The following is a 13657-nucleotide window of genomic DNA, read 5'->3' on the forward strand; positions in this document are numbered from 1 at the left end:
AATTTTTGGTGGAGGACTAAAGAAGGTCAGATTATTCATTGCTTTATGAGTTAGAAAAGAAACAAGTTTTTAAAGCAAATGCATGTCGTCATGTTTGTGGATATGTGTGTGTCCCTGCAATATGTATATTGTCACGTATGATCTCTTTCTTGTACTCTTTGACACTAGTGCATGCGCATCAGTTCATACACTAGTAATAAATGATGTAAGAAGGTTTGGATGCTCCCAGTGAATAAAAGGATAGACTACCTGGGGTGGGGCTGCTGAGTGGCAGGCAGGGCCATTTGTGTGTGTGTCCTTCTTGAAGAAACAACTGAGATCTTCTAAGGGGAACCACCTTTTTGGATTTTCCCAAAGCACTGAGTCTTACCTGGTATTTTTCAGGCAGGAAGTCGCATGGTGGCATTTTGGGTTTTGAATGAAGACCAAGCTTGGTTCCAGATATCCAGGAAGCATCTGCTGAAAGTGAAGTGAGTTAGGTCCTCAACTAAATATGACATAGGTCTGTTTGTGACAATCACCTATAGCTACCTGAATCAAGGTCCTTAGGCAATTTTGTTTCCTAGTTTAAAAAAAAATCATTTGAATCAGGCTTTAATTTGGATTTAAAAACTAAGATATCTCAATAATAAATCTTCTGGGGCATGGGTAGATATTTCCTCTCATGTCTAGTTCAGAAAGGCCACAAGGGTACTGGGGGAAGTCACGGTTTCTCCCACTGCAACTCTCACAGTCTTGGGAATCTCAAGTCAAACTCCCCCTAGTGGCTCCCACCCATGTGGACTATGGTCCTCTCTTTAGTTGGCAAGACCTCCGCTAATGCTGTGTGCCTCCAGAGTCCGTCCACTTTGTCAATAAAGGAGTTTCCAGGCTCTGAAAAGTCTACTGCCAGAGTCCCAGAGCACAGTGGCTCCTGGTAAGTGTGAAATTAATGGCTGTTGGCTCTTCTTATAGGGCAATAGGTGTTAGGCAATGCAGTGTTAACAAATATCAGCAGATAGATCTGGAAGACAAAACCTCTCAAGCAAAAGGCTGACAAAGCACTGTGACAAAGGGAGAAAAGTTGAACATTAAATGTGTGCAACAAAGAGGAGGCTTAGAATTTTTATGGGTGAGCCTAAGGTGGTAAGTTAATTTCCTTAAGGTCACCACGCTAGTTCGCTGAAGAATGAGAATGGAACTGCAAGCTCTGGCTCCCAGCCTACTGCTTGCTGCTCCTTGCCACTGGTTGGCCACCTTTCACCGGTTGGCCACATTCCTACTTTCCTGCCAGCGCAGACTCTGACTTCTCTGTAGCAGTGGGATGGGATAATGGAATCAGAGACAATCACAGCAGGAAGAGGTGTCTGGAGACCTTGTAAGTGCTCTTGGAGAAGAATGCTCCTAATTGTGAAGATCCAAGGTCAATATCAAGATAATTTTGCAGGTAGAAATTGCTGAGGAAGCCATGGTTCTTAAGCAGTGTGAAGAAGGTCTGTGAGCCTGGATGACATGCCCATGTTTTGTGTGACCAACTGTGAAGTCACAGTCCTGAGAAACACATTTGGATTTAAAAAATGATTGTGTTTTTCAATGAAGTGAACAATTGTGTTTTTCAATGAAGCTGGAAAGGAGCACTTCTGAATGTATTTTCTTTCAAAGAGATCCCACTCACTTTTCAGTTCTAAATAATCACTAATGTCATTAATTTGCTCTTACTTTAAAGCAAGTGGCTTTTAGTTATCTGTGCATAGAAATGACAAAAGAATAGCTTAGGATTTCTGAGAATTTCACCTTTTGAAAAGCTTTTTATTGTGCCTCTCTGCATTAGTTACTCTTCTGAGATGGAAAATTTTTTTTGAGTCTTTCTGAGAATTCAAAATCCCTTTATTTTATCTCATTTTCCTATCTGTAAAATTGGAGTTTCCCATTGAAGAAGTTATATGTTCTCTTGACTCCAAGGTTATAGGATTTATGAATGTAGGCTGGTGGAGGAAGAGAGTTGGAAAGACTTGATAAAGAAAGCATGAATTTTAAATGTTCATTCATTCATTCATTCATGCACCAAGGAGATAAGCATACAATGGTGGCATGAAGGCTGTAAATAAAATACATGAAATTGTGCCTGAAGAAATGGAAGAAAGAAAGAAAGGAAGAAAGAATGAAAGAAAGGATGAAGGAAGAGAGCAGAAAACAAACAATCAAGGAGAAAAAAATTAGTCAATAAGTAAAATAAATCTATGAAATACCCCAAAATCTCTTTCCTTTCATACCATCCACTTAATAAACAAAAACTCAAAAATTATTGTAATGATAATGATAATTGATGGCTTAAAAATGAAAATGCTTTAGTTTTTATTATTTTCCAAAAAAATTTTAAAATACAAATATCTAGATAAGTATATGCAGTCTTTATTCAAAATAACCTGTGTTTCCAGGATAAGAACTGAGGGTTAATAAAGCTTTTTCTCATATTCTTGGAAATTGTGCAGGTGCCTATGTTCAAGTAGGTATGGGTGTGAAGGGGTTGGGTGGGGGAAGGGATAATTGAGATTTGGGTTAATGCAGTTGAATTCCAGGTCTGTTTCTAAATAGGTATTTTTATGTCTCTTTTTTTGTTTCAACTGATCTGATATTGCCTTTTTAGAATAAACACAAATGACAACTGCTGATTTTCATTCAATTCAACAATTTCTACTTCAGTTCACACATGTAGCTCAAGACATTAAAAGAGAATTCAATTCAGGGAATAATCTCTCTCTAGTATAACAAAGGTCAATTAGGTTTAATTTCTCAGTTGCTTAATTCTCACAGAGAATTCACAGCAGACCATATTGCTTTAATTTTGCTTTCTTTTCCTGAAATCACATCAAAATGGTAAAACTGTTGGGCAAGGTAAATGAGAGAAATCAATTTTTTTTGTGGGCCTTTGGAAATTTTCAGGGAAATTCTCTTTGTAATTATAAAGATTTTTATAACATCTACAATCAGTTTTCAACTGAGATAGAGTATTTACCAAGGGCTTCCTCACCCTCATAAAAAAAAATAAGTTTACAAAATGCTTGAAAAACACACAAGGGGTGCAATGTGCTTTATTAAAATGCTAATTATATCTGATTTCTGCCAGCATCTTAGGTAACTACAACGCACTTGTCTCATATGGTATCTTATTTGAAACTTAGGATAGTCAAAGAGTTAGGAAAGGCATATTTTTACCATCTACTTGCCTTGGAGCCAAGACAATGACATTAAATGTGAGGCCTTGCCTGTTTTGGGGACCCTCACACTGTTGAGAATCTGAGCTACCTACCTTCCATGGAGGCTTGTTGAAACTGCTGGGGTCCAGAGCTGTGAGGTACAGTGACTGGTTAGAGGAGAATTATTTTTTCTCACACCCTTCTCCTGCACTGGAGCTTCCAGATTCTTTCTCCTTCATAAACTGTCTCTCAGTTGCAGGGGATGCTCTCTGTTGCTGCTCTGTATCATCCAGTCCCTGACAAACTCTGTAACACGCTTATTTCTCTGCCCCATTTTATGTACTCAGAGCAAAACACCAAGTAACTGCCTTCCACAGTGAAATGCTTATCAAGCTATTTCTTCCAGATATTATGGCTACTCCTGCCTGGCCCTCCTTGACCCCTCTTCATGCCCAGTCCTGTCTTAATTTCAGCCCCTTCTCCCTCTTTCTGATCCTTCTTGTCTTCCTGACACATGCCCTTTTGCTGAAGTTATAGTTGTTCACAAGCAAGAGAGAGCTGCCTGATTCTGGACTGGTGGGTCTTCCTTTACCCACTTTGGGAAGTGGGCCTTTTCTGAGAGCAGTGAGGGGTACAAGCAGGAAGCCTCCCTTTGGGGCTAATTTTAATTTTTTTTCTTATGGAAATGGACATTATTTACCATGCATGCACTCTTCTGTGCATCCCTTGTTTGTGAGAGAGGGGACCTATGTTAGGAAAACAGCACATTGGAGCACATTCCCCACCTACAGAGAACTATATACATTTTGCAGCCTTAGCAATTTTAAACAGCACACCAAGAATTTTTTCCATTCTTTATACTAAAGGCAAATTGCTTTTATAATTTTGTAAACATCTTTAGCACAAAGTGGTTGTGCCTATCAAGATAGGGAAGGCTGACTATTTTGTGTATATCAATATCATATAGTAGATATGTGGCTATTACAGAATTATGGCTTATTTATTTCTGCATATCTGACAACACTTAACCCGTGGAGGTCTTATCTGCTTCAATCCCTCATTCTCTTTTTCTATTCTCTTGACTTGTTTTTATTCATAGTATGTATCTTTATATTGGATTAAAATATTATATATATATAATATTTATATATATACACTTGTTTATCTTGGTATGCCTGTCTCATCTCTGCAATACACAAGAAAATGGATTTTATCTTGTTCATTGTGGCCATGTCTGCAACAACATGCAAAATAGATGCTCAAGTAATTTGAATGTACATTTTACACATGGTAGGTGCTCAAGAAGTATGCATTTATTGCAAGTGCTAGTGTTCTGTGCAAGTCCAAGTGTGTGTTTTATGAATGCATTTGGATGAACAAACACAAGCAGAAATATTTATAGATATAGTAGATAAGCAAGTAGACACAAAGGCTCCAAAACTTTTGAAAGACTATGTGAAGAATGTGGCATTCATGTCTATGTGACACAAGTTTAACAGATTACTTCTTTGTAGTATGCTTGGTAGAACTGCATCTAGCAGTTCCCAATGAGTTGATCAGATCTCTAGGCACCAAAAAGTACATGAAAAATGCATAACACCACTACTCATCAGAAAGTTGCAAATCAAACCACCATGAGGTGTCACCTCACCCCAGTTAGAATGACTAGTTTATAAAACAGCAAAAAAATAATAAATACTGGAGAGGATGTAAAGAAAAGGGAACTCTTATCCACTGTTGGGGGAATGTGAATGAGTATAGCCATTGTGGGAGAGCAGTATGGAGGTTTCTCAAAAAACTAAAAATAGAACTACTATATGATCTAGTTGTCATACTTGTGGGCACAAACACAAAGGAAATGTTATCAGCATGTTAAAGAGATACTTGCTTACCCATGTTTATTGAGGTACTCTTCACATTAGCCAAGCTATAGAATCAACCGAAATGACCACTGGCAGATGAATAGATTAAAAGAAGGCGGTGTATATACAAATGAATATCATTTAACTATAAAATGAATGAAATCCTGTCATTTGCTGCATAATGATTGTGACAAAAGGACATTGAATTAAGTGAAATAATAAAATAAGTTAGATACAGACAAATACTGCCCATTATTTCCCCAAACTGCAAGCTAAAAATCCTGATATCAAAGAAGAAGAGAGTAGAACATTGATTACTAGAGGCTGGGAAGGTGGGAAGGAGAAAGAATGGAGATTGGGGAAAGGGTATCAAAAAACAGACAGGAGGAATGGATTCTGGTGTCCTACAGCACGGTGGGATGAACATAGTCCACCACAGCCTAAATGTCATGAAGAGCTAGGAGAGAGGAGTTCACAGGCTCCAAACAGAAAGAGGTGACAAGGAGCTGGAAATGACAATTGTTTTGATCTGATCACTCTAGAATGTATATATGAGTGGAATTATATGTGTGATGTATGTATGACTGTTGTATCAATAAAAAATAAAATTACAGATTAAAAAAACAGAACAACAACAACAACACAAAACCAAAATAAAAACCCTCTCTAGTTACCAAGCCTCACTTGCCATTTCTAAGTCACTGGCTGCTACCATTAGCCCAGCTCAGAGGCTGGGGTAGAAAAGGGGAAAGGGCCAATTGAAGAGAGCATTATCGCTCACTTTGTGAATTACTGGTACTTTCAGCATAATTTTCCCCTTACTGAGCATAAAACTCTGATATAATTCTAACTCTTTCTGAGAAAATGGGGTTAAATGATGTCCTGGAAAAATCCTATGAATTAGGGAAAAGAGAATTCTACCTCGAGAGGAAGAGGGTGGGTAAAATTGGGCATGGTGGGATCGCTTTCATTTGGAGTCAGACAGATCTGGTTTTTAATCTCAAATTGTCACTTCCACGCTTTTGCTTTTGACCACAATTATTCTTATTTTTTGTTCTTCTGTCTCCTCATCTGTGGAATGGGGTTATAGTATTTACTAACCAGATTTTGTGAAGGTGAAAAAAAAATAATATATTGAAAGTATCAGGCAGGTATTCACAAAATTGCAATTGTGGGGTGGGGACATGAAAAAGGAGAGGAAGCAAGGAAAGAGAAACAGGAAAGACGAGGGAAAAATGAAGACAAAATTGACCACGAGGGAGACTGGAAAATGGTCCCCTTTGACTATTTGGGGCCTGTGGGGCCCAAGATGCTACTCTGGCACAGAAACATACAGACAGCTGCTTAAGCTTGTGTTTGCAGGAAGCAAGTGGTTAGGATGTAGTGGGGTTCTAGGGAATCAAGATCCATGTGAAAATCACCAGCACGTAGGATAGAGTTCCACCAATGTCTAGCTGCCCCAGACCTTCTCACATTTACTGTTTCTGCTACAGAAAGAAGAGAGTCTGAGCAGAAGGGGAGAGCCTGGGGTCTGGTCCTGGTGTACCTGGGTGACTCTGGGCAAATTTACTGCATTTGTGAGTCTCCTTGTCAGTAATAGGGTGGGTGTGGGGTGAGGGCACCTCCTAGGGGCAAGGTAAAAATTTGTGAGGATATGTCTTTAAAATGGTCATCCCTGGGCATCTCTATATTGAATTTAATGCTTTAGTTTGAATTGCTTTCCCTTGATTACTTCTTTACAATACATCTAAGATAGCATGCCACTCTCATTTTGACATCGTGCATTGTGTATAGTCAGGTTTTATTATCCGTGGATTTCATTTCAGAACAGAGGGGACATTAGATAATATTGTCTATGGAAAGGGGACACACGGCATAAGACAGGATTGGAAATCACTGTTACATGCTCAGTTTCTAAGACCCCATCCAGCTCTAACATTCCCAATTCCCAGACAACAGACTCCAGAGTTTGTGCCTTCCCTTCTTGCTGACCCTCTGCTGACCCATGTCCCCCTGGTTTCCACTCACGGCTCAGCGAGGGACACAACTTGGAGGTCCTGGGAGAGGAGGTCTCCAGGCACAAGGCTCTCCGCAAATGTCTCCAGGCTGAAGTCATTTCTCCCAGGCAGGAAGCAAACTCTTGTAGAAGCAGGTCAGTGGGAGAATGGGCTCCAACTGCACACTGACCAGCTGGACTTTGAGATTAGGAGGGGGAGGAGGCTCTAGAAGGGAGTCCTGGGCTGGTGACTGCCAATGGCCTTGGGTTAGCTCCAGGGCTTGCCATCACCTGCAGTAGTGCCTCAAGAGAGGAGAAATAGGGAAAGTGGTGGGGGAGGTAGAGGGAGGAAGAGGAGAGTGGGAGAGGGAGGAAAGGGGAAGGGAGGGAGAGGAGGAGGGGGAGAGTGAGAGAGGGAGGAAAGGGGAAGGGAGGGAGGGGAGGAGGCAGATGGAAGAGAGAGGAGGCTAGGCCAGGTGGTTCAACAAAGCAAAGGTCATTTGAACTCGTTTTGTTTGTCTTGTATTCCAGCTGGTTCTCATTAGGTCAAGCTTCTCTCTGCAGGAGGCTGGTGATGAGTGCTGGATGAAGATCAGAATGTATTTGAAGGGTCTAGAAATTGAGAAATCAGGGAGGTCAATAAGAGTGCCAGGAAGAGGTCTCTAGAAAGTGAATGAATAAAGAAATTGGTTTGGGGGTCTTAGAGAAAAGAGAAAAGAGTAATGGGGAAGGAAGCATTCAAAGGGAGAGAGGACAGGGTACCAAATAGCCTGGTAAAGACCTGGTATATATGGATCCTCTTAATTTCCTGAATGAAGCAAGGGGTTGAGAACTGGGGAGTTAGTGTGCTTTATGTCTATGATATTTTTAGTGTTTTAATTTACCATTCATTTCTCTGGCCTCTTTCTAACTCTCCACAGGCAACTATTTAGTGAGTTTATATCTTTTTGTTGGCATCTATTCTTGTAAAATGTGCATTGTTTAGAGTGAATGCATTTTCAATTTATGTAAATATGTGCAATATATCATCTTTGTCCTTTCCTCCCTACCTAACTCAGAGCCATGTTTTTAAGATGTAACCAGGTTGCTATGAGTTCATCTCTCTGAGGTTTCCAATTATTTCAAAAAATGAGAGTCAATGCATTTTGCCTGGCACATTTAAGGGGACAGTGACAAGGTAATTGGATCTAGAGGGGACAAGAAAGTGGGGGAGGGATAGACCCTGTTGATCTTGCAGAAAGAAGAATTGACTTGGTTATATTCTTTACCAACACCTGGGAAACAAACTTTTTACCCCAAGTGCCCACAGAAGATGGGGGCAGTAGGTAAGCACAGAGAGCATTTTAAATTACACGTGGATTGTCTCCCTTTGCCTGGACTTCCTGCTCCCAGCCCATTCTGCTTTGGGGGTTGTGTGATCAGGCTGGTCAACTCCTGCAGGAGTGACCCAGGTCAGTGAGGCCAAGGGACGTAGCCTCTCTCTGCGAAGCACAGTCTGTCAGGCTGTTAGACTGTGAGGAGCAGACGTTGAGTTCCTGAAGTCTGGTGTGAGCTGTTGAGCTCTCCTGGGCTTTGGTGTTTGGTGAGGGCCTGTTTCTCATGGAGGTCACTTTCGAATGTCCTCACATAACAGATGGAGCAAGCAGGCTTGCTAGGGCCTCTAGGTAAGGGTAAGAATCTCATGGATGAGAATGCCATCCTCCCCCAAGAACCCCTCAGTACCACCACTTCGAAGGTTAGGATTTCAACTTGTAAATTTAGGGGGATATATACATTCAGATCATAGTAGCCACTATTCAAATATTTCTCCTGCTCTCTTCTTTCTTTTCCTTCTGATAATTCAATCACACGTATATTACCCCTTGTGAAATCATCTCACAGTTCTTTGGGGTTCTATTATGAGGGTTTTTTTTTGTCTCCTCTTTTTTCTCTCATGCATTTCTCATTGGGAAGTTTCTGCGAGTTTTTGAACTTAACAAATCTTTCCTCAGCCACATCATCTTCTGATGAGCCCATCAAAGGTATTCTTCCTGTTACAGAATTTGTGATTTCTTGCATGTACTGTAGGTTCTTTCTTGGAATGTCTATCTTTCTGCCTATATTGCTCATCTGTATAACATTGTGTATTTTTTTTCCATGGGAGATTTTAACTTAGTAATCATACTCATTCTATATTGATAATTGCAATACCTGTGTCATATCTGAGTCTGTAGCTGGTGCTTATTTTTTCTCTTCAGACTGTGTTTTTTTCCCCTAACATTTTATCATCCTTTGTAATTGTTTGATAAAAGCTGATCATGTTGTATTTGATAATAGCATCTAAGGCAAATAAACCTTTTGGGTGAGATTTTATGTTAATCTGGTTAGGAATCAGGCTATATTTAGTGTTTGCTCCAACTGTAGGTGCCGCAGGATTTAACTTCTAGTTTCTTTGCTTTTGTATCCCCTGTTGTCTTTGAGTTTCCCTAAAACTTCCTCCTTAAAAAGATTTGGGGTCATAATGGAATGAAATTAGAAATCAATGATAATATAAAAAATAAAAACTACTCCGACACTTGGAAACTAAATAATATGCTCCTGAATGAACAATGGGTTGCAGAAGACATCAAGGAGGAGATTAAAAAAAGTTTGGAGGTTAATGAGAACACAGATACAACATATTAAAATCTCTGGGACACTTTGAAGGTAGTTCTAAGAGGAAAGTTTATTGCATGGAGTTCATTCCTTAAAAGAAGAAGAAGTCAACAAACAAATGACTTAATATTATCATATCTCAAAGCCCTAGAAAAAGAAGAAATCTACACCAAAAGCAGAAGAGAGAAAATGATTAAAATCAGAGCTGAAATCAATGAAATTGAAACAATTGAAAAGACTGACAAAACAAAAAGTTGATTCTTTGAAAAAAAATAAATAAAATTGACAGACCCTTAGCCATGCTAACAAAGAGAGAAAACTCAAATTGCTGACATACATGATGAAAAAGGAAATATCATTTCAGACACTACAGAAATACAGAAGACAATTAGAAATTATTTTGAAAACTTTTATTCCAATAAAATAGAAATATTGAAGGCATTACCAAATTTCTAAAGTCATATAATTTGCCCAAAGTGAATCAGGATGATGTACACAATTTAAACATATAAATTTCAAGTGGCAAAACAGAAGATACCATCAGAAAGAAGTCTACCAACCAAGAAAAGCCCAGGTCCGGACGGGATACACTGCTGAGTTCTACAAGACCTTTGAAGAAGAACTAATATCAATACTCTCCAATTTATTTAAGGAAATAGAAAAAGAGGGAACACTTACAAATGCATTCTATGAGGCCAATATCACCCTAATTCCAAAACCAGGCAAAGACACATCAAAAACAAACAAACAAACAAAAAAAAAACCTTCAGACCAATATCTCTAATGAACATAGATGCAAAAATTCTCTATAAAATTCTGGCAAATGGAATAAAAAACATATCAAAAAGATTGTGCACCACGATCAAGTGGGATTCATCCCAGGGATGCAAGGTTGGTTCAACATATGGAAATCAATAAATGTAATTCATCAATAGACTTAAAGATAAGAAGCATATGATCATCTCAATAGATGCAGAAAAATCATTTGACAAAATACAGCACCCCTTCATGTTCAAAACACTAGAAAGATTAGGGATAACAGGAACATATCTCAACATCATAAAGGTTATCTATGCTAAGCCCCAGGCCAACATCATTCTAAAGAAAAATTGAAGGCATTCCCTACTGGCATCAACAAATTTCTAAAGTCATATAATTTGCCCAAAGTGAATCAGGATGATATACATAATTTAAACATATAAATTTTAAGTGGCGAAATAGAAGATGCCATCAGACAGGGATGCCCTCTTTCTCCATTTAACATAGTTCTTGAAACACTGGCCAGTGCAATTAGACAGATGAAAGAAATTAAAGGGATACACATAGGAAAAGAAGAACTCAAAATGGCACTTTTGCTGATGATATGATTCTATAACTAGAAGACCCTAAAAGTTCCACCGAAAACTTCTAGGATTAGTAAATGAATTCAGCAAAGAAGTAGGATATACAATCAATACCTATAAATCAAATGCATTTCTGTGTATCAGTGACAAATCCTCAGAAAGGGAAATGAGAAAAATTACCCCATTTACAATAGCCTCAAAACAAACAAACAAACAAAACTTAGGAATCAACGGAAGAGGTGAACGATCTATGTAATGAAAACTAAAGAATGCTAAAGAAAGAAATCAAAGAAGACCTCAGAAGATGAAAAGATCTTCCTTGCTCTTGGATAGGCAGAATTAATATTATAAAAATGGCCATACTACCAAAAACACTATACAGATTTAATGCAATTCCGGTCAAAATTACAATGACATTACTCATAGAAATAGAAAAAGCAATCATGGAATTCATCTGGAAAAATACGAGACTCAGAATAGCTAAAGCAACCCTTAGCAAGAAGAACAAAGCAGGTGGCATCACTACCCCAGACCTTAAACTATACTATAATGCAATAGTAACAAAAACAGCATGGTATTGGCTCTAAAACAGACTGGTAGACCAATGGTACAGAATAGAGGACGCAGAGACTAATCCAGAAAATTACAATTATATTATATTAGGCAAAGGTGCCAAAAACATGTACTGGAGAAAAGATAGCTTCTTCAACAAATGGTGCTGGGAAAACTGGAAATCCATATGCAACAAAATGAAATTAAACTCCTATCTCTCACCATGTACAAAACTCAACTCAAAATGGATCAAGGACCTAGGAATTAAACCAGAGACCCTGCTTCTAATAGAAGAAAACAGGCTCTAATCTCTATCATGTGGGATTAGGCCCCAACTTCCTTAATAAGACTCCTTTGGCTCAAGAATTAAAATCAAGAATCAATAAACGGGATGGATCCAAACTAAAAAGTCTCTTCTCAGCAAAAGAAACAATCTGTGAGGTGAATAGAGAGCCTACACCTTGAGAGCAAATTTTTACCCCTCACACATCAGATAGAGCACTAATTTCTAAGGTATATAAAGAACTCAAAAAGTTAAGCACCAAAAAAGCAAATAATTCAATCAATAAATGGGCCAAGGACCTGAACAGACACTTCTCAGAAGATGATATATAATCAATAAACAAATATATGAAAAAATGTTCATCATCTCTAGCAATTAGAGAAATGCAAATCAAAACTGCTCTAAGATACTATCTCACTCCAGTCAGAATGGCAACTATTATGAAGACAAACAACAATAATGTTGGCAAGAATGTGGTATGCTTATACATTACTGGTGGGACTGCAAATTGGTGCAGCCAATATGGAAAGCAGTATGGAGATTTCTTGGAAAATTGGGACTGGAACCACCATTTGACCCAGCTATTCTTCTCCTCTGTCTAAATCCAAACGACTTAAAAACAGCATACTACACAACCACATCAATGTTTACAGTAGCACAGTTCATAATAGCTAATCTGTGGAACCAATCTAGACTCCCTTCAATAGATGAACGGATTAAAATTGTGGCATATATATTACTCAGCAATAAAAGAGAATAAAATCATGGCATTTGCAAGTAAATGGATGGAGTTAGAGAAGATAATGCTAAGTGAAGTTAGCCAATCCCAAAAAACCAAATGCCAAATGTTTTCTCTGATATAAGGAGTCTGATTCATAGTGGGGTAGGGGGGGGGAGCATGGGAGGAATAGATGAACTCTAGATAGGGCAGAGGAGTGGTAGGGGGAAAGGTGGGGGCAAGGGGTTAGAAATGATGGTGGAATGTGATGGACATTATTATCCAAAGTACATGTATGAAGACATGAATTTGTATAGAACCAGAGATATGAAAAATTGTGCTCTATATGTGTAATAAGAATTGTAATGCATTCCACTGTCATATATAAATAAAATATTAATTAAAAATTTTTAAAAAATGGAGTCAGTAGCTCTTTTAGCTATAAACCACTGTTATTATAACTAAAGACCTAAGATGGGACTAGTCTCAATGTTTAGTGGGTCTGTGTCTCTGGACTGTGACCTTCAGAAATGTTTGTCAGGTAGTACAACTTAAAAACAAAACAATATAAAGCAAAACATTCCTGTTCCTTCCTTCCTTCCTGGAATCAAGGTATTTCTTTGAATACCTTGGATTTTCTACCTTGGGTGAGAAAGCAGACTAGAAGGGCCTAGTGCAGGAAGAATGCCCTTCCCAACATAGGGCAAAGACATTTCCCTTGCAGAATAGATCCTTGCTAAAGTGAAGGCTCTGAGCATGTTGCATAATGGTGATTACTCTTTTTTTTTTTTTTTTTGGCCCGAGTGAAGAAGCTATCTTCATCTTCACAATCTGGTGATGTTCCATAAAGGTTTGGGGGTCCCCTGACCTTGGCAACTAGAGAGTTCTTATTTTCATGCTAGTAATTTGTCTTAAGTTACTATTTAAGTGCTCTTACTATTTATGGCCTCGGTGGCTTCCCCTTCTGGTAAGCAGATCTTGTCTGCAACTTAGCATTTGCCTGTCTCTAGATTTCAGAGTCATAATTCATTTTGAAACTTCACTTTTATGGTGGCTCCAAGAAAAGTCATTGATTTTAATTTATCCATCTTCT

The 13657-nt window shown here is 38.6% G+C and overlaps 1 protein-coding gene across 2 annotated transcripts in view; it reads right to left on the reverse strand.

Moving 5' to 3' along the window:
* The window catches only part of Agxt2 (alanine--glyoxylate aminotransferase 2), a 36071-nt gene extending 28671 nt beyond the window's left edge, over nucleotides 1–7400 (reverse strand). Inside the window, exons 1-2 of one of the 2 annotated variants that reach the window (XM_021726607.3) lie at nucleotides 7067–7400; nucleotides 371–459 (exon numbers count right to left, since the gene is read on the reverse strand). In XM_021726607.3, the coding sequence (XP_021582282.1) occupies nucleotides 371–459; nucleotides 7067–7154 (177 nt within the window). In that variant the 5' untranslated portion in view covers nucleotides 7155–7400. The remainder of the gene's footprint in view (nucleotides 1–370; nucleotides 460–7066) is intronic. The other variant, XM_005325641.5, reaches the window with a different exon arrangement.
* Nucleotides 7401–13657: the final 6257 nt, after the last annotated feature.

This window comes from Ictidomys tridecemlineatus, chromosome 1 (genome assembly GCF_052094955.1).
Source record: "Ictidomys tridecemlineatus isolate mIctTri1 chromosome 1, mIctTri1.hap1, whole genome shotgun sequence".
Taxonomy (NCBI): Eukaryota; Metazoa; Chordata; class Mammalia; order Rodentia; family Sciuridae; genus Ictidomys; species Ictidomys tridecemlineatus.